The 27648-nt window shown below is 43.9% G+C and overlaps 1 protein-coding gene across 7 annotated transcripts in view; it reads left to right on the top strand.

Moving 5' to 3' along the window:
- Positions 1 to 27648, top strand: part of PHKA2 (phosphorylase kinase regulatory subunit alpha 2) — a 91725-nt gene that overhangs the window by 19622 nt on the left and 44455 nt on the right. For 5 of the 7 annotated variants that reach the window (XR_010154899.1, XR_010154898.1, XM_016943186.4 and 2 more), the window contains exons 2-10: positions 10686 to 10844; positions 12558 to 12605; positions 13818 to 13986; positions 16264 to 16346; positions 19932 to 20012; positions 21281 to 21379; positions 23435 to 23581; positions 25063 to 25116; positions 26363 to 26485. Coding sequence is in view for 5 of the 7 variants with exons in the window: in XM_016943186.4 (XP_016798675.2) it covers positions 10686 to 10844; positions 12558 to 12605; positions 13818 to 13986; positions 16264 to 16346; positions 19932 to 20012; positions 21281 to 21379; positions 23435 to 23581; positions 25063 to 25116; positions 26363 to 26485 (963 nt within the window). In the remaining 2 variants the exon portion in view is untranslated. The remainder of the gene's footprint in view (positions 1 to 10685; positions 10845 to 12557; positions 12606 to 13817; positions 13987 to 16263; positions 16347 to 19931; positions 20013 to 21280; positions 21380 to 23434; positions 23582 to 25062; positions 25117 to 26362; positions 26486 to 27648) is intronic. The other 2 variants (XM_063804864.1, XM_016943189.4) reach the window with 1 other exon arrangement.

Genomic DNA, 27648 nt, shown 5'->3' with positions numbered 1-27648 from the left:
CAATGCTTGGCTTCTAACCCAGTTTATTTCCCTATAGGCCATCATTCATCATGTCAGATGGTGCAAATACCTCGGACCAGGACAGCTTGCAGCTTGTGCATTGTTTGTAAACCCAGAGGGGAGAATCGAATAAGCAGCAATTTAGACAAAAATACATCATTTGAAAGTGAGAATTACACACCTGTGATCCCTTTAAGTAAAGCATGAGGCATATTAGAGCTTATGGTTTAAAGATTATTCTCCAAGCCACCTGAGGTTTACCTACCAAATTGTACAAAATCTATCTTTTAAACTAACTTAAAAAGAAACTGTTACTTATACAATCAGTAGTCTCAATTGTAGATACAATCATTTTAAAATAAATGCTATTATAATTCCTCCTTTAGAACACATCTCAAGTGTAAAGCATTGCTCTTCCCCACTCCTCTTTAATATTTCAAAAGGCAGTAGCTAGAACAGAATTCTGGTACAAGTGAATTTAACCAGTTGTTGGCGTTATTGTAACAGGATTTTTCACTTTCTATTTTTTGCTTTACCAACGGAGAGTGGTGGTAAGAAATCATGTCTTTTCAACATTTATCCTGGTCTCTTGTGCGTATTTTATTTGAATAATCGAACTATACTTTCTTCCCTCGAAACTGAGCAAGGTGGGGATATGCACTTAGCGATTCTTAATCCAAAGGAAAAAAGACCAAGGGTAGGGTTGGTCTGAGACCTCTGACCTCTGTCCCATGGAGTGAAGGAAAGGGAACCAAAGGCCTGGGAGATCAGGGAAGGCTTTGCAGAGGAGGGAGCTCCCACAGGAGAACAGTTTGCCAGGAGGGCTTTACAGGCAGAGGGAGGAGCAAGCGTGTGCACAGGCCCGGAAGTGCCAGAGCAGAGTGTGTGCAGGAAACACTAATTCAGGTTTTCTTGGGGGCTGAGGAGGGAGTGTCAGGTGATCAGGTGATCAGGCTGGATGTGAGGGGAAGAGCCAACACATGAGCCTTGGATGGCAATCAAAGGGATTTAGATTTTATCTTGTAGGCACTGGAGAATTCTGAGGAGTGCAGAAATCTTCGAATTCTAGGTCTGTGACCACCCTTTCAGGAGGATGGATTGGAAGGAACCAATACCAGAAGCAAGGAGATCAGTGAGGAGCTATTTCAGTTTTCCTGTGGGACACGGGTAGGGGAAAAAGGGAATTGGTACTTTGTGTTATTTCTGGTGGGTAGATGACAACATTCATCTCTGTGCCGTCCAGCTAGAAATTGAATTGCAAACTGTTAGATATAAGTAGTTTGCTGCTACCATCAGGCATATGTCTTTTGCCTGGTATTGCCTCACTCTTCCATGTCTTTAATAGCACCAAACACATGTTTTATGGTGTCTAGTTCATCATGGCCATATAAGCATTCATGGTTGTATTTGTCAGGATTCTTTCAGTTGTAAATGACAGAAACTCACCTCAAACAGCCTTAAGCACAAGAGAGAATTTATTGCTCAAATAACTGAAAAGTCCAGGGGATTGGCCTAGATTCAGGCATGTCTGGATCCAGGAGCTCAAGTCATCAAATATGGTATGTCTCTTTACAGTGCCCTGTTTGACTCTGAGTGGGCTTTATTCTCTGGTAGGCTTGTCCCAGGTAGTGACAGAGGTATCCCTGGGAGCTGCAGGTGATAGTCTTCTAGAGTGGCAGCCTCCACAGAAAGTAAGCTTTTCCTGTAGTAGCTCCAGCGAAAGTCCTGACTGAGTTAGTGTGGCTCTCAGGTGGTCCAACTTGGGTTGTCTGCCCATCTCTCAACCGTGCCCAGATTGGCCAGGCCTGGACCACATATTCTTCCCTGCAGCTGGGCCAGGACCAAAGTAAGCCCCACCAGGGCCACACTGGGCAGAGCAGGGGAAATTATAGGCCACTACTAGAAAGGGAGGAGACAGGGGCTGGACAGGCAGAAGCAACAACATTTCCATCAGGACAGGGACGAAACGAAGGGCCCAAGGGGACACCCTGAGTTGAAATCGGAAGAGTTCAGTAAAGGGAAAAATTGAATCCCTCTTGGAGAGGACAACCTTTCAGCTCTTTGAAGCCTCCCCTTAACACCTGTGTTCTTCCTCCTTCCCATGATATGTGGCTTTTAGCTTTTTCATTGCCCTAATCACCCTCCTCTGGCTATGCTCTAGGTAGTGAATGTCTCTTTTAAAACATGGTGTTTGGTGGTAACAGAGTACACCAGATGTACTCTGCCAGGCTGGAGTTTGGTGAGGCTCTTATTTCCCTTGTCCCGAAAACAATACTTCTGTTAACACAGCATTGGCTTTCTGGTACGTGGTACTCACACTGTTGGTAGGGTGCTGTTAAAATTTGCAGTCAGTATCATCCAGTTGAGTTTTGTTTGTTTGTTTGTTTGACTGTGGTATAAGATGGGTTTAGTAGGCTGGCTTCATGAATTTTCTTGTACCTAAGTGTTGGGCAAGCTGTGGCTGGGTCACAGAGTGGCTGCTGGTGTGGAAGGTGATTTGGCAGAGAGAAGAAGCTCTGTTTAAAGATTTATTGGGATCCCAGGGGTGGGGGTGTATGTGTAAAGGGAGCTGAGTCAATTCAAATGTGGGAGTGATGGCTAATAAAATTAGTTCAGCAAAAATTTATGAAACATGTGAGCCCAATGTACAAATCCTTGTTGAATGCTGTTTAGTTTGTTTCAATCTATTGTCCAAGTCCTTGGCATTCTGCTGTTCCAGTATTGGCTCAGCATCCATTTTGCAGTCCTTACCTGCCCCTCCGTGCCCATGCACGCACCCACAAAGGAGCAGTGTATGTTACTATTTCAACATCTCTGCCTTCTTCTGTTGTTAAAATCTAACCCATCCCCTGCTTGCTTGGAGAATCATCATCTTTGTATTGCCACCAGTCAAGAAGATTGTTTAAGTGTTGTTTCTCAAGCTTATGTGATGAAGACTTTAGTTTTTTGTTTTTCATTTTACAATACAAAATTATAGTGTTGAATCTGTGTTTTTAAATTACACACACACCACCCTAGGGAGTCATGTATCCTGTATTCTCTGGTCAGCTTCCACCACTGCACCCTGACTCCCACTGAAATTCACTACTCTAACTTCTGCCTCCTTAAACTTCACCTCCGTCCTGTGACATTACTGTTCTCTATTTCACCCATCTCAGCTCTGAGTTGAGCAATGAGCCATTTCCTGTACTTGAAGCAGCTCCCCGGTTTTGTCCACTTTTCTACTTTTAAAGCGAAAATGAGGCTTTAGCTTCTGCTTGAGTCATTCTCAAAGTTCATGTTGTGTATATCTGATTTATTTCTTTTGAGTTTCCTAAAGAAAGGCTGAACAGAAGGACATGCATAATAATAAAATGAGCTTTTTTTTTTTTTTTTTTTTTTTGAGATGGAGTCTTGCGCTGTTACCCGGGCTGGAGTGCAGTGTGGCACCGTCTCAGCTCACTGCAACCTCCGCCTCCCGGGTTCAAGTGATTATCCTGCCTCAGCCTCCTGAGTAGCTGGGATTACAGGCACTCACCACCATGCCTGGCTAATTTTTGCATTTTTAGTAGAGACAGGGTTTCACCATGTTGGTCAGGCTGGTCGCAAACTCCTGACCTCATGATCCACCCGCCTCGGCCTCCCAAAGTGCTGGGATTATAGGCGTGAGCCACTGCACCCAGCCAAAATGAGCATTCTTAAGTGGTAAATTTACTTGTATTAGCTATGTATAATACAAATATATGTAGACAGAGAATGTCTATACTTTTAAATACCTTTGAAAAGATATTTCAGACTGTAAATCAGTAAAAATATAGTGATTTATTATATATTCATTTATTTATTTATTAGGTACCTAACTAGGCCAGGACCTTGGGCTAGAGTGGTAAACAAAAAAGATAGGCTTTGCCTTTAGGAATCTTGTAGTATGAAAACCATGTTTCAGATTGTGCCAGAAAGACATCCCATGTCCATGGATCAGAAGACTCAATATGGTTGAGATGGTAGTATTCTTCAAACTGGTCTACAGCTGTGGAATTGAGATTGAGGTTCTTTTTCTTGCGTGTGTATGTCCACTTGTCCCAACACTGTTAAAAAGACTGTCCTTTCTTGGATTGTCTTTAGATCTTTGTCAAAAATCAGTTTGCCCTATTCATGTGGATCTATTTCTAGACTCTGTTCTGTTCTGTCCGTCTATGTGTTTATTCCTTTACCTCTTGTTAGGTTCATACACGTCTAAGATTGTTTTATCTTCATGATGAACTGACCCTCATGGTTCGCTGTGTCTTTCTTCTCCTGTGCACAGAATGGGCAGTGATATAGTTTGGATGTTTGTCCCTGACCAAATCTCATGTTGAAATGTAATCCCCAGTTTTGGAGGTGGAGCCTGGTGGGAGGTGATTGGATCATGCAGATGGATTTCTTATGAATGGTTTAGTATTTGTGAGAAATGGTTTAGCACCCCTTGGTGCCATCCTTGCAACAGTGAGCTCTCCCGAGATTTGGTAGTTTAAAAGTATGTGGCGCCTCCCCCATCTCCCTCTTGCTTCTGCTCTCACCATGTGAAGTGCCTGCTTCCGTTTTGCCTTCCACCATGAATAAAAGCTCCCTGAGACCTCCCCAGAAGCAGATGCCCCATGCTTCCTGTACAGCCCACAGAACCATGAGCCAACTAAACCTCTTTTCTTATAAATTACCCAGTCTCAGATATTTCCTTATAGCAAATATGAGAATGGCATCATAACAGTCAGTGCTTTAGATACAAGTTGCTTGAGTAGCCTGGTTTCTAGAGGGAAGATAACACAGAGCAGAACCACAGCCGGCTAGGGGTGGACACAAGGCATGGACAAGAAGCAAATGTTTGTTGTAATAAGCCACTGAGACGTTAATGTTGTTTGTTACCAGACCATAGGGGCCAAGCTCTGGGCCCAATCCATTCTAGGTCGTAGGGGCCTGCCCTTTATTTTTCATCAACAGGAGCCAACAAGGGCACTTTTCCTACATTAGAAACCCAGAAGAGGTGGAGAAGGTAAGAGAGGTGAACAAGTGGCTGGAGATAAAGGACAAGCTGTTCAGCTCTTGGCCCCTTGCTTTTGATGAAACTTAGTTTCTATTAGGCTCCTCTGTCCCTGTGGCCCCTTCTCATAGAGTTTAAGGATATCATTGGCAGGTTCTTCTGAGGCAGGGATGCTAACTGTCAGTGCAGGTTCAGGCTATCTCCACTAAGACCGGCTTGTAATACCTACTGCTTATGATTCTTAGCTATCCTCTGAGTTGCCATATCTAGAGATCTGCCCCATTTCCTGTCCTTCATGACTCTACATCAGGTCACCTGATATAGGTGGGAGAGTGGATATTATTACAGAATTTGCCCCTGATATTAATTTAGTCATGATTTTTTTCAGGCAAAGTATACAGAGAGTTTGGCAAAGTATACAGAGAATTTAGCAAAGTAAACAGAGAAAATTTATATGAATGAGCAAAATTCAGGGCTAAACTTGAAGGGGAAAGGCAAGACCTGGGTGTGGAGAGGACAGAGTGGCCAGGTTTTTTGTTTCAAAAATGTCAATGTGATAAAATATCTTCACCAGTAATGTTTATAGTAATGATAAAAGAGGGCACCCCAAACTTTGGTGTTTTTTTCTAGTAAAAATGATGGTTACATCGAACTCACTTGCAGATTCCTCCCCTAGCTACATCATCTGACTACCTGAAATTATTGTAATTATATGAAGAAGAAATAATGCTAATGAAAGCCGTTCAAACGGGTGAATAATATTAAACATCGCAATTATTGAGCAGTTATGTGTGCCAGACAGAGTCCAAAAAGCTTGATACGAATTAATTCATTTAATCTTCACAAATAACCCTATGAGGTGTACACATTGTTATAATCCCCATCTGACAGGTGGACACCGAAGTCATTTGCTCAAGGTCACAGCTGGATGATAGGAGAGCTTTGAACACGGCAGTTTGATTCTAGCCTGCTGTTAAACACAATACATGGAAGGTTGTCTTTCTTTGTAGGTAGAAATGGTGAAATAGTACCTGGTTAAAAAGAAACTAGGCCAGGTGTGGTGGCTCATGCCTATAATCCCAGCACTTTGGGAGGCCAAGTCGGGTGGATCACTTGAGGTCAGGAGTTCAAGACCAGCCTGACCAACATGGGAAAACCCTGTCTCTACTAAAAGTACAAAAATTAGCTGGGTGTGGTGGCATGTGCCTGTAATCCCAGCTACTCAAGTGACTGAGGCAGGAGAATCGCTTGAATCCCCGAGACAGAGGTTTCAGTGAGCCGAGATTGCACCACTGCACTCCAGCCTGGGTGACAGAGTGAGACTCCATCACACACACGCACACACACACACACAAAAGAAACTGAAACTTAATCAGCTCACAGAAGAGCAAATCCAGTGGCCCGCCCTCCCTCCCAGACAAGAATGACTGGATGGTTAAATTCACTGGTAGTCAGGGAAATAAAAATTTTTAAAATAAAAATGGTGATGAGATATCACTTTACATCCATCAGACTGACAAAAAATTAAAACTATTGATAACTTATGGCAGAGATAGCGAATAGTTATGAAAATTTAAAGTGTATACACATATAATATGCCAACCCAGCAGTTCTATTTTTGGGATTCTATTCCATGGAAATAAAAGCACTGTTGAATATATAAGGATATTTATTATAGTCCTTGTATTGCCAAATTTAAAAAAAAATCCCAGAAAACAAATGAATACCCATTATTACAGGTATCTTCTATGGAATATGATGCAGCCTCTAAAACTCATGAATTTGAATTATGCCAGATGACATGGAGGGACCTCATAGGTCCTGTTGAAAGAGAAATGCAGGGTGCAGCAGTGTGTATCATATGATCCCACCATCCCGCTCGTTAAAAACAGTGACCCTGGCCGGGCACGGTGGCTCACGCCTGTAATCCCAGCAGTTTGGGAGGCCGAGGTGGGCAGATCACCTGAGGTCAGGAGTTCGAGACCAGCCTGACCAACATGATGAAACCCTGTCTCTACTAAAAATGCAAAAATTAGCCATGCATGGTGTCATGCACCTGTAATCCGAGCTACTCTGGAGGCTGAGGCAGGAGAATTGCTTGAACCCGGGAGGCAGAGGTTGCAGTGAGTTGAGATCACACCATTGCACTCCAACCTGGGTGACAAGAGCGAAACTCCATCTCAAAAGAAAACAAAACAACAGTGACCCCCACCTTCAAAAAGAAAACCTGTGCATGAACAGGAATTTATATATAATTATATATATGTATATATACTTCACCTATTTAAGGGGTATAATTATATATATGTATATATACTTCACCTATTTACGGGGTATAATTATATATATATATATATGTATAATCTGGTTTTAGTAACACATAGGAAAAAATGTATATATGAGGCTGTTATATGGAGTGTGTGGAATTGCTGACATGAGGGGAGGAGGGAACCAAGCAAAAAAGAGAAGGAAGAAAGACAACTGAAAAAGATACATCTATCTGCTTATGGTTACGTATTTCTACAATGCTCTGTGTGGGTGCAGATATAGCTAAATAGTGTTTTTCAAAGATTGGAAAGCAACATATGGTTAAAATGATCACATCTGAAACCATAGGCTTGGCTTGGACCAATCTCCCCACCATCCTCCTGTGGTCTGCATTTGCCTGTGTTTATGTTTAGCTTGCAGAATGGCATCAGACAGGGCAGCCTTTTTCTCCCTCCTCCATTGCCATACTTAAAGTAAAGACTCCAGAGCTCCAAAGAGATGGACCTGTTCAGGTGGTTCATAAGCATCAGTAAGTGAGAGTACAGATATGGCAGCATAGTCCATCTCCAGGCAAGGGAATGACTCAAAGACAAAACCACTGGGTCATCCCTATTAGAAGGGAAAGCAGTGGCTGGGTGCGGTGGCTCTTGCCTGTAATCCCAGCACTTTGGGAGGCCAAGGCCGGAAAATCACCTGAGGTCAGGAGCACGAGACCAGCCTGACTAACATGGTGAAACTCCATCTCTACTAAAAATACAGAAAATTAGCTGGGTGTGGTGGCAGGCATCTGTAATCCCAGCTACTTGGGAGGCTGTGGCAGGAGAATTGCTTGAACCCAGGAGGCAGAGGTTGCAGTGAGCTGAGATCACGCCATTGCACTCCAGCCTGGGTGAGAAGAGTGAGACTCCGTCTCAAAAAAAAGAAAGAAAAAAAGGACAGCAGAGCAGAAGTGGCAGAGTATCTGCCAATCTGTGGTCATTTCAGTTTTTATGAATCACATCAAAATGGAACCACCCCCATCTTCTTCCAACACAATGCATTGGTTTTTATAGACTTAACAAGAGAAGCAAGTCAAAAAGTAAATATTCCTATTGCTGAGTGCAGTAACACCCTAATTTTACACGGCATGTATGTGTATGGTTCTGAATATGAGAATCCCCTGAAACATTCAGACTGCTTCTCTGTAGTTGAATGAGGGGGACAGACAGTATAGCTTTGGGTGAGGATGAACTAATCTACTCCAACAGTTAAGCAGTGTCTAAAGAGTAAGATAGATGACTTTCAGTTAACAGGACAGGGATATTTCATAATCCAAACCACACTTGGCACTATGTGTAAGCGATCACTGCTGTGTCACCAGAAGGTCGTTTGTTTTAGTAGACTCATGGTTGGTGGGCACACAAGGAATGGGTTGAGTTCTTACTCTGGGTCTCCTGATGTTTCCCTGTCCCCGGCTTACCCAACAGACCTCAGAACAGATAAAGATGCTTATGTCGTTGTTGTTGTTTTTGAGACAAACTCTCACTCTGTCACCCAGGCTGGAGTGCAGTGGCACGATCTTGGCTCACTGCAATCTCTGCCTCCTGGGTTCAAGTGATTGTCCTGTCTCAGCCTCCCGAGTAGCTGGGACTATAGGCGCACACCACCACACCCAGCTAATTTTTGTATTTTTAGTAGAGATGGGGTTTCACCATGTTGGCCAGGCTAGTCTCGAACTCCTGTCCTCAAGTGATCCACACGCCTCAGCCTCCCAAAGTGCTTAGATTACAGGCGTGAGCCACCGTACCCAGCCAAAATGCTTATGTTATACGTTATTTAAAAAGAATACCAGTAGTCCACTATTGGAATAAGATTTGAACTTTCAGTCATTCCTAGGTTTCAATTCTGGTTGACTTTAACATCAGTGATTCATAGTTGTTGGCCGTAGAACCATGTCAATATATAGAATGCCATTGCCCCTGTGGGTAATATCAGTTGAGTTTTAAATGTTTTGATAGAGGGCATAGATTTGTTAGAGGAGAAAGTCAAATATTTAATTCCTTAGGTGGGAACATGTGAAACCATGCCAGTGTTTTTTACTTAATATTGGCAGTATCACTATGAAAGTACCCAGTGCAGTTTTTTCATGAGCTCTCTTGTAAATAATATGGTGCCCTTTACAGTAATGTAATTTTTTTTAAGCTTACAAGGTTCTGATTGTTATGATACATTTTATTAGATATGTACAAATTTTCAGGAAATGTCAACAGAGGCTTTATCATTATGTGACTCTTTAATCTGATTTCTAGGCAGAGTTTATTAGGACTGGCTTTTAAAAAATTAATAGCTTTATTTACTTACCATACAATTCACCTATTTAAGCTGTACAACTGGATGGTTTTTAGTATATTCACAGATTTGTGCATTCATCACCACAATCAATTTTCGAGCATTTTCATCACCAAAAAAAAAAAAAAAAACTACTAGCAGCCACTGACTTCCGGATTCTACCTCTACTCCCAGCCCAGTCAACCACTAATCTACTTTATGTCTCTATAGCTTTGCCTTTTCTAGAGTTTTCATACAAATGGAATCACACACCATGTAGCCTTTGGCATCTGGCTTCTTTCACTTAGGGTGATGTCTTCAAGGTCCATCCCTGTTGTAGCATGCATCCATACTTCCTTTTTCTGCCAAATAATGTTTCATTGTTTGTATAGACCGCATTTCGTTTATCCATTTATCAGTTGATGAGTATTTGGCTTATTTCCACTTTTTGGCTTTTGTGAATAATGCTGCTATGAACATTTGTGTATAATTTTTTGTGGCAAGGTCTGGCTTTTTAGTGACTCAGTTGCCCTTTTAAATACCCGTGATATCATAGCTAAATAGGACTCCCAGATGTCCTCTTGCTTGGCACCTTCTGTTTAGGCACATGAAGTATCTGGATTGCCCAGAGAGGGAAAGTGGCTTCCCTGGGCACACAGAGCTAGAGAGCGGAGTGGGGCCCTGCCTCCAGGTTTCTTGCTCACAGGTTCAATGCTTTACCTATTAGTGTGGACACATGAAGACTGAAGAAGACCTAAGGTCTGCAATATGCAGCTTTGTGAAAGCCTTGCAGTCTTTTCCTGTTTGCTGTTTCTTCTGTTTTACCACTTACAACAGTGTGGTCTCGTCTGAAAGCAAAAGAACATAAGAGCTGGAATGTTCCTGAGAGATTTTCTAGTCACATATCCTCATTATACAAGTGAGGAAACTAAGGTGCTGAGAAGGCATGTGATGTCTCACCCAAGATCACACTGTTAGTGGCAGAGCAAGGACTGGAACTTTGGTCTCCCTGCTCCAGGTCCCGGTCCTCATCTACCCTGTTAGGACAAGCATCTGTTACCCAGGGACTGCATGAAGGATGGCACTGAGCCATTTTGTGTCTCTTCTCTAATAGAATCCCGTCACGGGGCTGCTGTCAGCCAGCCATGAGCAGAAGGATGCCTGGGTGCGGGATAACATCTACAGTATCCTGGCCGTGTGGGGCCTGGGCATGGCCTACCGTAAGAATGCAGACCGCGATGAGGACAAGGCCAAGGCCTACGAGCTGGAGCAGGTAATAGTGACTGACGGCTGTATCTCGGCTGCTCAGCCACCTTCTCCTTGAACTGAAAAACCCACAGAGAAGTAGCTGTGTGTGCAGAACTGTTTGGGTGCAGGCCTCTCCTCTATTTCTGCTATAGAATATTTTGGGGAGGTACTTAGATTGTCTCAACCTCACATTGGTCTTTCTGTTTGAGTTTGGAGATTCCCCCATAAAACAATGACAACATCCAAAATCACACCAAATAGAAAATGAAAGCAACCACATTTCTTTTTTTTTTTGAGATGGAGTCTCACTCTGTCACCCAGGCTGGAGTGCAGTGGCGCGATCTCAGCTCACTGCAACCTCCGCCTCCCGGTTTCAAGTGATTGTCCTGCCTCAGCCTCCCGAGTAGCTGGGATTACAGGTGACTGCCACCACGCCCAGCTAATTTTGTATTTTTAGTAGAGACAGGGTTTTACCGTGTTGGCCAGGCTGGTTTCGAACTCCTGGCCTCAAGTGATCCGCCCACCTCAGCCTCCCAAAGTGCTGGAATTGCAGGCGTGAGCCACCGCACCTGGCTGCATCCACATTTCTAACCCCAAAGTGTCAATTTGTATAATTAGTTACGTTTCTTTCACACGTACTTTATCCATTTTGTACATATTTATACACAAGACCTCACCATAAACTGATATGTTTTTTAAAAGTCACCTCACCACAGCTTCACATTCCAAAGCATGTACTCTTCAGAGTAGTCACACTGGAAGGATATTTATCCAAACATTATTGCCACTGCTTAAAATATTTTTGAAACTTCCCTTAAAAATACGTTTCTAATTTGAACCATTCCAGGAAAGCAATCTTATTAATTTATGGTCACCCTTTAATTTTGAACCAAATTGGTGTTATCCAATTTGGGGGCCTATATTATTCACCATACAGGACAATGAAGTCCTTTTATTGTTTTCCAAAATCCAGAACCAAGATACCTACCAAAGATTTGCCATCACTGAGTTTGTAACAAAATAATCTGTCCCTGAACACAGGAGGTATTTTCCAAGTGTTTTGAGTGGTAGCATTGAAGTAGAGAGCACTGAAATATAAAAATCATTCTCTTGGCATGAGAGCCCTTGGGATTTATCTTTGATTCAGACATTCTTCGATGGCCTCACGGTCAGTGGATCGTCTGTGACATGGTGTCTCATGTATTAACGTAGCATTATTGTTGTTATTTATAATGAGGATAATAAGACTAGTAATTGGTTACAATAAATCATATTATTCAGAAACCTTGGCTGTCACTTGCATTTTGTTAGAGCTTTACTCGGTAATTCAGTGATGGTTTCACAAATGGCCATGTTGGCAAACATTACTTTTGGGCAGGCGTGGTGGACTTAGTGTAAGAAAAATAAATTACCAAGGAATGTGACATAAAGCTCCAGAGTACTACACTTACAGAAATTGTGTTGCTAAGATGTCAGCGAGGAGTCACTGAATTTCAGAGGTGGCAGATATCATCTGATCCAACCCCTTTATTTGAGATAAGTCACTTTGTCGAGATTTTTCTTTCTTTATGATGGAGTGGAGAGGACATGAACCATCAGAACACTCACGTAGGCTCGGGACTGGCCTTTCCAGGGCAGTTGCTGGGCAGCACTGGCTTGCCAGCCACAGTGATCAGGAGGTGATTTTCCTGCAGCAAGGACCCTGGGCCGTGTTGCTGATTCTGCTTTATCTCCACAGAACGTGGTGAAGCTGATGCGAGGTCTTCTCCAGTGCATGATGAGACAGGTAGGCAGAACCCACACACGTGTTTGCCAAGTGGGCATTCCATGTCATTGTAATTGTGACAGTTAACATGCTTAAGACGTTTTGTACTTTTCTTCTCAAGAGGAAGAGAAATTGAAAATATTTTGCTTACTTTCTCTCTCTTTTTCTTTTTTTTTTTTTGAGACGGTCTCACACTGTCACTCAGGCTGAGTGCAGTGGTGCGATCATGGCTCACTGCAACCTCAAACTCCTGGGCTCAAGTGGTTCTCCCACCTGAGGTGTGTACCATCACACCTGGCCTTTTTTTTTTTTTTTTTTTTGTAGATACAGTATCTCACTATGTTGCCCAGGCTGGTCTTGAACACCTGGGCGCAAGTGATCCTCCCACCTTGGCCTCCCAAAGTGCTCGGATTACAGGTGTGAGGAGTTACCATGCCCAGCTACCTTCTCTTTTTAAAATTATTTTCAGTAACTTTACTATTGAATCACAGTCTCAAAGGACAGTTTCTGAGAATCTCTTTTGAAGAGGTACATGGATAAAAGGAGAAACATGCTTTTTTTTTAATGGAGAAGAAAACATTTTTTTTTAAAAGCCACGTCTAGAAAGCCATATATTATTGTTTATTCCATCATGTTTGTAAAAGGGTATATTTTCATTGAGATGAAATGCTTGAGTTTTAAAAACTTGATATTATTGTTTAGTGATATTTTCAGTGAGGGGTAAATAAAACAATTCATTGAACATGTACTGCACACAGAACATTATACTAGGATCTGCACAAATTCAAAGACGAAGACAAAACAGTCCTCACCCTCAGTCAGCGCAAGAAAAGACATAGTTGCTCTTTTCCTTTCAACATTAAGAAACAAGAAATTGAAATTTAAACAGGTTCCTTTCCTCCCCTCCTTTTCTCCCTTCTTCCCTCCCTCCATCTCTCCTTGAGTATCTACCGTGTGTCACAGCTGGGGATATGTAGACAAGGACACCCTTTGGCATGACCCGTCACTCCTGCAGATGAGACTCCCCCCAGGCTGGGACATTTCAGGCAAGTGGGCGAAAAGAATCCCCAGCACAGTCCCTCCGTGCGGTGCTGCCTAGCAGCTGCCTTCCATCCCTCTGGCTCCCAGAAGTAGCAGATAAGAGCTCTAGATCCAGGTGGCTGGCCATGGCCGTGATCTCTGCCAGCCATGAACCCCCATAACTATGCAGAGCGGGCTTGCCTTCTCCCTCAGGTGGCCAAAGTGGAGAAGTTCAAACACACTCAGAGCACCAAGGACAGCCTGCACGCCAAGTACAACACCGCCACCTGTGGCACGGTGGTGGGCGACGACCAGTGGGGCCACCTCCAGGTGGATGCCACCTCTCTCTTCCTCCTGTTCCTGGCCCAGATGACCGCCTCAGGTGAGCTGGGGTTGCTGGAGCCCATTGTATAAGGAGTGACAATCTGGAAAAGGGGTGGGAGGAGGACAGGTAGCGGCCAGTGTGTCAGGCCATGTGCTGCTTCACTGCTTTAATAAAATACCTCAGACAAGGCCATTTATACAAAACTGAAATGCTTTTTCTCACAGTTCTGGAGGCTGGGAAGTCCATGACCAAGGCACTACCAGGCTCAGTTGTCCAGTAAGGGCTCCATCCTCCAAAGAGGAGGACTGCTGTGCCCTCCCATGGGGGAGACCAGAAGGGCAAGAGAGCCAGAGGCTCCACGAAGTGTGTTTTGTAAGAGCCTTCATCCCATGTAGGATATGTAGGATGGGAGGAGTCCTCAGGGCCTAATCGCCTCTTATGGCCCCACCTCTTAATACCATCACATTGGCCACACCTCAATTTTGGAGGGGACACATTCAAACTGTAGCAATCAGTATTATAAATCAGCAGTTTACACAAAAGAAAAGCATGCTTCTCCATATTCTGTGCATTTGTTTCTGCAATAGGGCAGGGAGTGCAGGGACCCTGCCTGTAACCTGCAGAGAGGACAGTCACCCTCCACCTGGGCACCAGCAGGGTAAAGGCCGTTGAGCTGGCTCTCTTAGCTTCCCTCTGTTGAACACAGAGCCCCTTTACTGTCACTCTCTCCTAGTCCCTGGAGCCACCTAGGTCTGGTCTAACTTTGACACTTAGCTGTCTGCAGACCATCTCACCCCTGCTCTTAGACTTTTCTCCTCCAGGATCAGCAGCCCTGTCCTTTCAGCTCTCCCACTCACTACCCTGGTCACCCTCTTCTAGACACACCCTCACTTTTCCAAATTATATTTGAGCACCACCATTTCTGCCACTCAGCAGTGTGCCCAGAGCGGGCTGAGCAGCCCGCTACTCAGCGGGCTGAGTAGGCTCACAGTTTGTCGGCGGTGTGCCTTGTTCCCATTGAAGCCGGAGCCGCTGGCCTCTGTGGCAGCCTGGACGCCAGGCCTCTCTCTTTCCCACTAGGGTCTCACACCAGGTGGTCTCTCTCTCACAATGGCATGTGCCACAGATGCTCCCCCAGGTTAGGGCACTTAGCGGCTATGTCTGGGAGTTCTTATCACCTACCAGTCCAGTCAACTGATGTGTCTGAGGCCTCCCATTCATTGCAGACTGCAAGTGTGAAACTCTCAAAATCCCAGAAATCAGTAAGCAGTATTGTTATGGCTGTGTGAATAAATCACACATTTATAAAGTTACGTTTTGGCTATGAAAGTTAATATGAGCTCACTGTAGATATTTTGGAAAATATAACAGAATACAAAGAAAAAAATTCCACTGCCAACTTTCATTTGGCTGCATCTACTCCAAGTCTTTTTTCCTGTGCATTTTTTACATGTTTAAGGTCACATTGTACACATAAACATAGTCTTTTTATTACATAGCGTTATAACAAGCACTTCTCCCGTGATATAACAAGCTCTTCATAAACATTATTTTAGTGAGTTTATCAATGGGTATACCATAATTAATTTAACTATTCCTTCCTTCTTTTATTTTGCTACTATAACTAATGTTGCAGTACCAACTTTGACCCCATCTTCATTTACTTCCTTCTGAGAGTTAGATATCACTCAAAGGCAACTCATATATATTGCCAAATTGTTTTCAGTTTCTAGTTAAACTTAGTTCTCATTGAAATTCTAATCTGGCTTACTAGTTAAGCTGCCCTCATTGATGTAAGAGTCCATTTCCTATCATATCCATAGCAGCTTCCAGAATTCATACTTTAAAAATACCTGTATTTGTTATAACTGACTATATTTTTCTGCAGGGTGGAAGGCCAGCTCCTGGAGCTGGGGACTCCCTGTCTCCCACTGGGAAAAGTATTCACCCTTCTCTTTGGCTCTCTCAAAGATAGAGACAGTGTCTCTGGTTCTTCTGGACTAAAATCCTTGCTTTGTTGGAACCTTCTCCGCATCAATCCAACCTGTACCAGAGGTCCCAAATCTCTCTCATCCCTTTCTACTCATAGGCACACACAGGAAAGTGGAGCCCTTCCTTTCCTTCTCCTTATTTTCCTTCCTTCCCTCCTTCCTTCCCTCTTTTCGGAGATTAGACACTCACTGTTATGCCTTACTTAAGACTTCATTTTTGATGCCTTTGGAAGAAAAATGAAAATGAGGGTAAAAGGGTTTATTTCCTAGTGTGATATTTGTAATTTGTGACTGGCAGCTCTCTGCAACATGGCTTCATAACCTCATTGTTTTTCTTTGCTAGGCTTACGTATCATTTTCACTCTCGATGAGGTGGCCTTCATACAGAATCTTGTCTTTTACATAGAAGCTGCATATAAAGTCGCTGTAAGTATCAACCCTAGTAGTCTTTTCAGATGTTCCAGTCAACAAAAAGAATAAAAATCATACAGTGTTTTGAGGGCCAGGCTGTTTGGGGCTCACCAAAAGGTTAGCGAGACTAGCGCTATGAGATTGTGTCACCTCCACACACAAAGTGCGTATTTTTGTCCTGGAATAGAGTTGGGGGTTTCAGGTTTTTGGAATGTACTCTGTGCTCTGTCTGAATCCATTATGCTTGTTATATTTTTTTATTTATTTTGTTTATTTATTTATTTTTAAACAGAGTCTCGCTCTGTCACCCTGGCTGGTGTGCAGTGGCATGATCTCAGCTCACTGCAGCCTCTGCCTCCCAGGTTCCAGTGATTCTCCTGTCTCAGCCTCCTGATTAGCTGGGATTACAGGTGCCTGCCACCACTCCCCGCTAATGTTTGTATTTTTAATAGAAACGGGGTTTCACCATGTTGGCCAGGCTGGTCTCAAACTCCTGACCTCAGGTGATCCTCCTGCCTCGGCCTCCCAAAGTGCTGGGATTATAGGCGTGAGCCACCACTCCTGGCCCATTATGCTTGTTTTATTTTATTTTATTTTTAATTTTTTTATTTCCATAGGTTATTGGGGAACAGGTGCTGTTTGGTTACATTAAAGTCCTTTAGTGGTGATTTGTGAGATTTTGGTGCACCCATCACCCGGGCAGTATACGCTGCACCCTATTTGTAGTCTTTTATTCCTCTCCCGCTTCCCACACTTTCCCCCTGAGTTCCCACAGTCCACTGTGTCATTCTTATCCCTTTGCATCCTCATAGCTTAGCTCCCACTTAGGAGTGAGAACATATGATCTTTGGTTTTCCATTCCTGAGTTACTTCACTTAGAATAACAGTCTCCAGTCTCATCCAGGTCGCTGCAAATGCCATTAATCCATTCCTTTTTATGGCTGAGTAGTATTCCATCATATATATACCACAGCTTCTTTATCTACTCGTTGACTGATGGGCCTTTGGTTGGTCCCATGTTTTTGCAGTTGTGAATTGTGCTGCTATAAACATGCATGTGCAAGTGTCTTTTTTGTCTAATGACTTCTTTTCCTCTGGGTAGTTACCCAGGAGTGGGATTGCTGGATTAAATGGTAGTTCCCATTATGCTTGTTTGAAATAAGATCCTAACATGTCCTACGGGATGCATATGTGCTGGCTTGAGTTGGGGCTAAAGAGGTAGCAGCATTAGCACCTTGGTGGGAGCTGGGATGCCATGAGCGTCGCCCCAACCAGGCCACAGGTAGAGGGGCTTGAGCCAGGCAGAGCCCCAGCCTGGGCCAGATTTGCTGAGTATAAATGTGTATAAACCCCCTTTCCTCCGAGCTTCTGTCTGGTTTGGAAGGCAAAGCCTGAGGCACCTTTACACAACAACCCCAGTGTGTAAAGCTCTCAGGGAAGGAGGGAAAAGGTAAAGGCTGGTTTTAAAAAAGCCACTATGGTCTAAAGGAAGGTCAGCAAAGGTTTTCTGTAAAGGGCCAGAGAGTAAATATGTTCGGCTTTACAGGCCCTAGGGTCTCTGTCGCAGCTACTTGGCTCTGCCTTTGTAGCATGAAAGCAGCCATAGACAACACGTAAATAAATGAGCATGGCTCTGTCCCAGATAGACTTTGCAAAAATAGGTGGGAAACTAGATTTGTTCCAAAGACTGAGTGGAGTTCCCTGACCCCAGGTCTAAAGCAGTGATTCCCAACGAGAGGCAATCTTGCCCTCCCAGGAGACATTTGGCGATGTCTGGAGACATTTTTGGTTGTCGCACCTGGTCAGTAGGTGTTCGTGGCATCTAGTGAGCCAAGACTAGGACTGCTGCTAGACATCCTACAATGCACAGGCCCCCCTCCCCCCACCCCAATGACTCAGATTACCTGGCTCGAAATGGAATAGTGCTGAAGTTGACAAACCCTGGTCTGAAGAAACTTGAGAAGTCTTTGTGGAAAGGGTGGGCATTGAGTTGGACCTTGGAAGCTGAGCAGAGTCTAGATCAGCAGAAGGGAGGAGATAGGGAGTTTGGGTGCAGGAATAGCTTGTGCAGTCCCAGAGGCAAGAACAGGCTCTGAGTGTGGCTGGGTGGGCTAGGGGGTGCTTGAGGAAAAGGGTACAGAGGAAAGGAGTAGATTTAGGAGGAAAGCTGACATTGGAAAAGAGTAGAACATAAGTGGATCTTATGTTCCACTCTCAGCTTGTGGGTGTGTCTAAGGAGGCCAGATCATGGGGCATATGGCCATTCAGAGAGAGAGATGTGAATGTGATCCGCTAGGAAATACACCATTTGTCATTTTAGACCCTGAAACAAGGGGAAGCAGCAATGAAAGCAGTTTTTGAGGATGAATCACCCAGTGCCGGGGTTGGAGGAAAGGTGGGTTGGGCTGCAGGAAGGCGCAGATGAGAAGAGTGCTCAAGGGAAGAAGCCCAGGCTCAGTCACCAGGCACGCTCAGCAGGGAAGTTGCTCTAGGATGCCCGAGTCTCAATCTCTACATTTTGAAAATGTTCTGGCCAGGCGCGGTGGCTCATGCCTGTAATCCCAGCACTTTGGGAGGCTGGGACAGGTGGATCACCTGAGGTCAGGAGTTTGAGACCAGCCTGACCAATATGGTGAAACTCTGTCTTTACTAAAAATACAAAAATTACCTGGGTGTGGTGGTGTGTGCCTGTAATCCCAGCTACTCGGGAGGCTGAGGCAGGAGAATTGCTTGAACCTGGGAGGTGGAGGTTGCAGTGAGCTGAGATCGCGCCACTGCACTCCTGAGCAACTAAGCCAGACTCCATCTCAAAAAATAAAAAGAAAAAAAAAGAAAAAAAGAAAATATTCTTTTTTGGAGATAAAAAATAAAGATTGAAATGTTGGCATCAGTCCTGTGTGTGTTGGGTGGTCAGCTTTCAGTAGTACACATAGAATTGTTTAAAACAGCATCCCATATGTGGATTTTTTAATGAAAATATGAATTATACATTAGGTACACATGTATCAAGTCCTCTGGGTGCCAGCATTCTGAGTCAATCCCTAGTAATCGGTTTGTAAATACCACGTAGGTTCAGTGTTCTGTGTCTCAGTTGTGACTTTGGCTCCAGTTACTTGCTGAGCATTTTTTCCCCAAGAGGTAATGCTAAAAATAAGTACTAAATTATTTTAAATGCTTTTGCTGGCTTTGACTAGTTATGACCCATGTGCTAAAGTTTCTGTCTTCCATTTTACAACATAATATAAGTTCAAAGGCATTGACTAGAGAGGCAGCATTTTATTCAATCTTAAGAAGATAAAATATTTTGTTCTCCATACATCCAGAGTTTCTTACAAATGAATACCTTCTAGAAATAAGAAATAAGAAATTTGAGAGTGTTGTGGCATGCACTTTTGTCCCACTTGAGTATTTTCTTGTAAAATTCTGCACAGAGGTCGCATGAACTGAAATTGAGGAAGAGCACAGTATGAGTCTACAAAGCCTCCGAGAAGATCCACTTATGTTTCAGTGTGGCTGCAGGAACATAAAGGAAGCATTTTTCCCATAGCACTTCTTATATACCTCTTTCTCCCCTCTGATTCCCACCTTTTTCTCCCCCAGGATTATGGAATGTGGGAGCGTGGAGATAAGACTAATCAGGGCATCCCGGAATTGAATGCAAGCTCCGTAGGAATGGCCAAGGTGACAGTTGTCCTGTTTGTTCTTCCTTCTGCATGTTTTTACTGCTTTGATTTGGTTCCCTTCATCAGGAGTTTGGATTTAATCTGATTAGCATATTTTTCAAAAGTCAACATCAAGTATGTGAAATTCAAGTGGCACAGTTACCCCAGCCACCTGAAATTCTAGGTAAAGAAGGTAGGTTTCCAATGCTGAAATCTGCCCATGGCAGAAAGTAAGAGTGCTCCGTCCTGGTTAGCTGCTGCCATCACCCATGGGTCTAAGCTCTTGCTGTTGTTTAAGAAGCTGCACGTGTGATGTCCAGTCTTCTTTTCTGGGTCACAGAGAGGACTGGAGAATATCACCACTTTGTAGGTTGGACTCACAAGTTCAAAAGTCTACAAGGTCAGTCAAATAACAGTACGAAGTGAAACTAGCCAGACAGCAAGGTGGGGGTCAGGGGAGGAATTGGGGACACTGGGAAACTTTCCCTGAAGGTACTCTGATTCAAACTCATTTAAAATACTCTTCAAGCCAAACAAAACACACCTATGGGGCAGATTCGATCTGTGGGTCACCAGTTTGCTTCTCTTGCCATAGACATATGGTGTGCCTCCTTCCCTCCCTCCTCCAGAATGTAATATATTATTTGGACAGAGTAGAGCCTCCAGGGCTATAATTTTTAAAGCAACAAAAAATATGCTCTGTTGAAGTAAACAGACAGAAAGTGTACTTATTACTAAAAGAATTAACTTTCTGAAGTGCCAGATGTTTGAAGTTAACTGTTAAAACATGTGAGAGAAAAGACGACCATGAATTTAGTGCACACACACCCACACACACACACAACGTTATGAACTTGTTAATTCATTTTTAGGTAGAACACTAACTTCACTTGGGAAAATGTTTTTCTGTTTTCTCTTTCTTGTTTGCATAATGAGCAGCAATGTACAGGAGAGCTCTGATCCACTGAAAATAAGAATAGGGCCGGGCACAGTGGTTCACGCCTGTGATCCCAGCACTTTGGGAGGCCGAGATGGGAGGATCACCTGAGCCCGGGAGTTCAAGACCAGCCCTGGCAAAATGGCGAGACCCTGTCTCTACAAAAAAAAAAGAAAAGAAAAGAATAAAAAAGACTAGAACATGACTACAGGAGTCTAGCTGGATTTTTAAAATGTGTTTCATTACCTTTGGGAAAACATGTATACTAGATTGCTTAATGAAAAAGGAACACCAGATATTGGAGTGTATGTTTATTAGAAAGAAAAAGTAACTCATACCTGTGTTTGTAGGCAGCTCTTGAGGCAATTGATGAACTGGACCTTTTTGGAGCCCATGGAGGACGCAAGTCAGTGATTCATGTTCTGCCAGATGAGGTCGAGCACTGCCAGGTAATAGCCTCTTGCATTTCAGAGAGCAGGGAAGGAGAGTCCTGGCATGGAAGGCCTGGGATCCAGTGCAGATTCCCCACCTTGCTGGCTTGGTAATACTTTGCTTCTTTGAGCTTCAGTTTTCTCACCCATAAAATGGGCATCCTGGACCCTCTCCTCTGGCCTCACAAGCTAGTTGTAAGAATCAGTCAACTTAGTCTGTCTAAGCACTTTGTAAGCCAGAAAAGTATAAGACACCATGATGCTGTATAGATGGAATCAGCAATCCAAGCAGCCTTGTTTTGCAAGAGGCAAAGTCTGTTTTACGTCTTTTGAGCACATAGGTGGTTTTCTTTCAGGTTTATTTCACAGTGCCCCCAAATTGAATGATGAGCAAGCACTAGTTCACTTGGGGGTGGGGGGTTGGGGATGGGTGAAATAGGTAGTGGAGAAGAAATGAGATGGGAAAGATGGGAAATTAGTACAACCTCTGTGAAATACAGGTCAGAGAAACGAGTGATCTAATACAGATTGGAGGATTCTATTGAGCAGAGTGCACGTCATCAATTGCTAGGCCCTCAGCAAACTCTTATTTAGCGAGGGCCCACTGTGTGCCAAGTACGTTGCTGGGGCTAAAGAGGGTCAGATACATAAAGACTTGTGAATGGAGAGCTTTGGTAGAAGTTTGTGTTTCCAGGCAGAGAAACCCTAGGGAAGAGTGAGTTACAGAACAGGGCCCTGGGCTCAGTTGGCTATAGAAAATAAAGCTTTATTCTGAAGCTGAAGGGTTCCACCCATCTTGACCCTATCTTCCAGCTCACTCAATTTTTCCCCTTTAGGTAGTCCCGGTATTTCTTGGGGTATAGTCTATCTTTTTTTTTTTTTTTTTTTTTTTTTTTTTTTTAAGAGGAGGTCTTACTCTATCGCCTAGGCTGGAGTGCAGTGGTGCAATCATAGCTCCCTGTAACCTCAAACTACTGGGCTCAAGCAGTCCTCCCGCCTCAGCTTCCCAAGTAGCTAGGACTACAGGCACGTGTCACCCACACCCAGCTAATTTTTTAAAAATTTTTTTGTAAAGTCAGGGTCTCGCTCTGTTGCCCAGGCTGTTCTCCAATTCCTGGCCTCAAGTGATCTTCCCACCTCAGCCTCCCAAAGCTCTGGGGTTGCAGGCATGAGCCACTGTGCCTGGACGTGGTGTGCATCTTAATAGATGTGTAATCCAGTGGAAATGCGTGAGCTTTGCAGCCAGCTGGGCCTGAGTTAGAATCCTAGTTCTGTCACTTACTAGCTGCTCGAAGTCTCAGGGTCCTCAGGTGTGAATTGGACATGGTACCCTAAGTCCTTCTTCATATGAAAGATTCAATGAGCTTATGTTTGCAGGGGTCTAGCCCCATGTCTGTACATGTTAGATCTCAGTGTTAATTCCTTCCTTTCCCAAACTTTTCCTGATAATTTCAACTCCTTTACAAGTTTCCAGCGCCTAATCCAGCCACTTATTTATAATTGAGGCCATATTATAGTGCCTCTAAGTAACCCTAGAAAGATTCTAGGACTAAACTAATTCTGTTGTTTACCATTTTGTCTGAGTGTTCATGAGATCTTCTGGATTTGACTCATCCTTTAAGTGGTTTCTGGATCACCCAGTCCAACTGGTCACATTCCACAGAAGCCAGACATTTCTCCAAGCTGGCCCCATGTATGTGTTCTTTTCTGGTCTCTGTCTTTATAGCCAAGACAGCTTAGCCTACTGACACAGGTGGCCCTATAGTTCCTCCCCTACATGTCCTAAAAGTCTGGCAAAGTCAACAGGGCATGGAAGGAAGGGAGACAAGCAGTTCTTAGCGTGGGCTTCAGACAGTACCATGCTCTCCCCAAGCCCTGACTTCTCGCCTGAGGAATAGGAATCATTGGCTGGATATACAGTGTTGGCCAGCAGGGGCCATGTTGGTAGGACAAAGCTCTACTCAAAATTGGCAACCGTATTCGAACGTTCCCTTGGGGCTGAGCTCATGGTCCCTAGATACTGCGCCTATTAGCGCATCTCCAGGTTAAACCACCTCTTTGTTTTTCATTCAGTCTATTCTGTTCTCCATGCTGCCAAGAGCGTCAACATCTAAAGAAATTGATGCTGGACTTCTTTCCATTATTTCCTTCCCGGCCTTTGCAGTGGAAGATGTAAGCCTTGTAAATGTGACCAAAAATGAAATTATTTCTAAGCTCCAGGTAAGCATTAGTCATGCTGGTGCCCTTCTGTCCTGTGTGATGTGCATGGAGCAGCTCACCCATGCCTCAGTTCCCCATGAGGTTAATTGCTTGATTTATCTAAGCAGATGCATACAGTGTTCAAAGCTGAGTCTACAGGCAAGAAAACAAAGTCTCCGAGTGATTTAGTGGCCTGGTTCTCTCCTTGAGAAGCAGAACTGGCACTCAGGCAGGCACCTTTGAACCCCAGTTTGTACCAGTACCATACTTCTAAGGCAGAGCTACTTAACCCTTTAGAGGTCACAGACAGTGTATAGAGTCACTGCCAGAAAAAAAAATGCATATGTCCCAATATCCTCAAACTTTACACACAATTTCAATGGACTTGCCAATCCCAAAGTTACGCTCAGGTTAAAATAATCCCTGTTTTGAGGTGAAATGCAGTAACCGTGATACACTAAACTGAGAATATTAAATACTCCAGCCAGTTGAAACTATCGGTAAAATTATCAAAGAATGTAAGTTTCCCTAAGCTGAAATCTGCAGGTTGATTGTCCTACTTAGGTTCCATGAAAAATGCTTTTGTCCCTTGGAGTCCCTATGTCTCCAATCATATTCCCAAAAGAAAGCAGCTGTCTCAGTCAGGGTTCAGTGGGAAAAAGGGAACCCCTTTAGGTAGTTGAAGTAGGAAGGGAATGAATGCAGAGAATGAAGTGTTTACAAGAAGAGCGGGTTCTAGGCTCAGCCTCCTGGGATGACTCCCAGGACAGTGCGGTGCTGGTCGCTAGGGCTAGGGACGTGGTTGCCTCCATGACCCTCGCGAGAGCCACATCTGCTGTAGCAGCCTCCACATACTTACGGAACTGGAGAATGGACACCCAAAGCTGTGATCTATGGATTAAGGGCGTCAGATTAAGAGAGTGCTGCCCCTGCCCTCCTTTCGTAGCATCCAGGAAGCTGGGGCAGAACCCTGGAGCCTGCAGCCCAAAACCAGCAGCGACAGTCCTAAGCACAGGAAGCCGCCCCCCTCCCTTTCTGCTAATCTTTGTGGAGGTGCATCTGACCTTAGAGCCTCCTCTGCAGCCAAAGCCTAACTTCCAGGAGCCTGGGGAATGTCCTTGTAGCTTTCCAATCTTGCAAGTAGGAGCAAACCAGTCCAAGTATCTGCCTTGGTGGCTTTTCTAAATAGTGAGGGTCCTTTTAGATCTCTGTGTAATACAGTAAATCAGAATGAAGGCATGGTCGTTCACTGAACTCTTGGTAATCACTCTTGCAGCCCTGATACTCTGATGGAATGTTTTGGCGTTCCCTTCCAAGTACCGATCAAACCTGAATTGATTTTGCTTATTACTTAAATATATTAATAACTATACTGACAGCAAAGAACACTTGGTATAAAATTCATTACTAAAAGATTCATGGGAAAGAGGGTGCAGGGCTGACTTGAATTAAAAAGGCAAAAAAATTTCTCTGAGCTCATCGAATGTACTTTCTCTTATTAGGGGCGTTATGGATGCTGTCGCTTCCTTCGAGATGGTTATAAAACTCCAAGAGAGGTTGTATTTAAATATTGTTTCTTATCTTTCCTCAACTGTTTCATCTCTAAGTTGCCAATGTGTTGTTCTCCCTCTGCTGATTATAATTTTATGTTGGAATATTGGAAAGGGAAGTCTTAATTTTGGAGTCAGCAAGCCTGGAGCCAGGCAATAGCATAGTATCTTTAGTAGGGACGGTGAGCTGGTCATTTAAAACCAGCTTGGCCAGGCACGGTGGCTCACGCCTGTAATCCCAGCACTTTGGGAGGCCAAGGTGGGCGGATCATGAGGTCAGGAGATCGAGACCATCCCGGCTAACACAGTGAAACCCCATCTCTACTAAAAATTCAAAAAATTAGCCGGGTGTGGTGGCGGGCACCTGTAGTCCCAGCTACTCAGAAGGCTGAGGCAGGAGAAAGGCGTGAACCTGGGAGGCGGAGCTTGCACTGAGCCGAAATCGCGCCACTGCACTCCAGCCTGGGTGACAGAACGAGACTCCGTCTCAAAAAAAAAAAACAAAAACAAAAAACCAACTTGTAGGCCAGGTGCAGTGGCCTGTAATCCCAACACTTGGGGAGGCTGAGGAGGGAGGATTGCTTGAGCCCAGGAGTTCGAGACCAGTCTGGGCAACATAGTGAGACCTTGTCTCTACAAAAAAAATAAAATAAAATTAGTGAGGCAGGTGTGATGGCATGTACCTGTGGTCCTAGCAACTCAGGAGGCTGAGGTGGTAGGATCACTTGAGCCCAGGAGGTCAAGGCTGCAATGAGCAGAGATCACACCATTGTACTACAGCCTGGGTGACAGAGTGAGACCCTGTCTCAAAAAAATGAAAATTTCTTTAAAATTTTAAAAATAAATAAAACTAGCTTGTAGACAAGGAGAACTGGTTCTGTGGCTCACACATTTTTCTTGAAGACCAACTGTGGCCTCCTCCTTGGGTTTCTTTGCCACACTGACTAATATAATGATATAAATCAGATCATCTGCCAAACTTGGTGGTAGACATATTGCTATTTCTTTGTTAGAGTTATAGGAAGCTTTAGTATAATAAACTACCAAGGAGTCTTGTGTATGTTTCTGACTTACTTTCTGAAATGTTACCATGGCAAACTGCCAAAAACAGCATCTCATTATAGTAAAATCCTACTCATGCCAACTTCAAAGCTGTAAAAATCAGTCAAGCATGGGAAACCCCATGAGGCACAATGGTATTATGTATGTATTCTGACATCACCTTTTAAAAGTTTGACTTATTTGATTCTAGGACCCTAATCGACTGCATTATGACCCTGCTGAACTCAAGCTCTTCGAAAACATTGAATGTGAGTGGCCTGTGTTTTGGACATATTTTATAATAGATGGAGTCTTCAGTGGTGATGCTGTTCAGGTGAGAAAATGCTGGGTGTTATGTTGATAATTATTTTCATTCCACTGGTATACTGATTATTATTAGAACATAGGGTTATGCAAGAATTTAGGTCACTGTTTCGGTTATCTGTTCCCACTTAGCAAACTTTCCCAAAACTGAGTGAATTAAAGCAACACCTATTTTATTTATTTGCTCATGATTCTGCAATTTGGGCAGAGCCCAGCAGGGACAGGTTGTCTCTGCTTTACCTGCTGTCAGCTGGGATGGTTCCATGGAAGTGGAGAATCTATTTCCAAGATGGCCTCACTCACATGGCCAATTGATGCTGGCTAGCAGCTGATGCTGGGAACTCAGCTGTGCTATTGGTGGGGGCCTTGGTTCTCCTCCACATGGCTAGCTTGGGCTTCTCACAATATTGTAGTCTCTGGGCCATTAATTTTACATGTTGGTTGTTTTCCCCCCAGAACACAAAAGCAGAAGCTGCCAAGCTTCCATAAGTGTTAGGCCCGGAACTGACAAAATGTCACTTTCATCACATTCTGTTGGCTAAAGGACCATCCCATATTCAAGCGGGAGGGGACTAGACAAGGGCATGAGTACTAGGAGGCGTGGTTCACTGGGGTCTAGCAAGAACATTCCATCACAGACAGGTTTTGTTGTTGCTGTTGTTCTTTCCAGATCAGCCAGTGGTTTGCTGTCTTTAGCCCTAGTTTGGGGTGCTCTTGGATAACATCTTACTTCATGTAACAGCCTCCTAACTCGAATCTCAGCCTCCGGCCTGGTTCCCTGCTGTTTCCGTTCTTCTCACCCATGCCAGAGTGATCTTATTAAAAGGCAAATTAGGTTATGCTACTGCCTTGCTTGAAAGCTTGCTTGAAAACCACTTCATGTGTTTTGTGGGGTTCCATATGATCTGATCCCTGCTTTCACCCCTGTAGCCTCATTTCTTAGTGCTTCTTTCTTGAGTTCTGTGATCCAAGCACAATGAAATCCTTTCAGTCCTTTAAACAGGCCATGTGCCCTCCTCTCTTCTCAAAGGCCGAGGACATTCTTTTCTTCCCCAATTGCCCTTCCCCCTTCCCTTGGTTCAATGTAAGTGTGTCTTCTTTCAGAAAGCTTTCTCTGACCCTAAAAGCTGGGGCAGGTGCTCCTACGACCCACAACTATAACAGCATGGGTCA

This window comes from Pan troglodytes, chromosome X, assembly GCF_028858775.2.
Source record: "Pan troglodytes isolate AG18354 chromosome X, NHGRI_mPanTro3-v2.0_pri, whole genome shotgun sequence".
NCBI classification, from domain to species: Eukaryota; Metazoa; Chordata; class Mammalia; order Primates; family Hominidae; genus Pan; species Pan troglodytes.
Note: the sequence above shows the minus strand (reverse complement) of the source record. Positions and strands in the feature narration are given on the sequence as shown.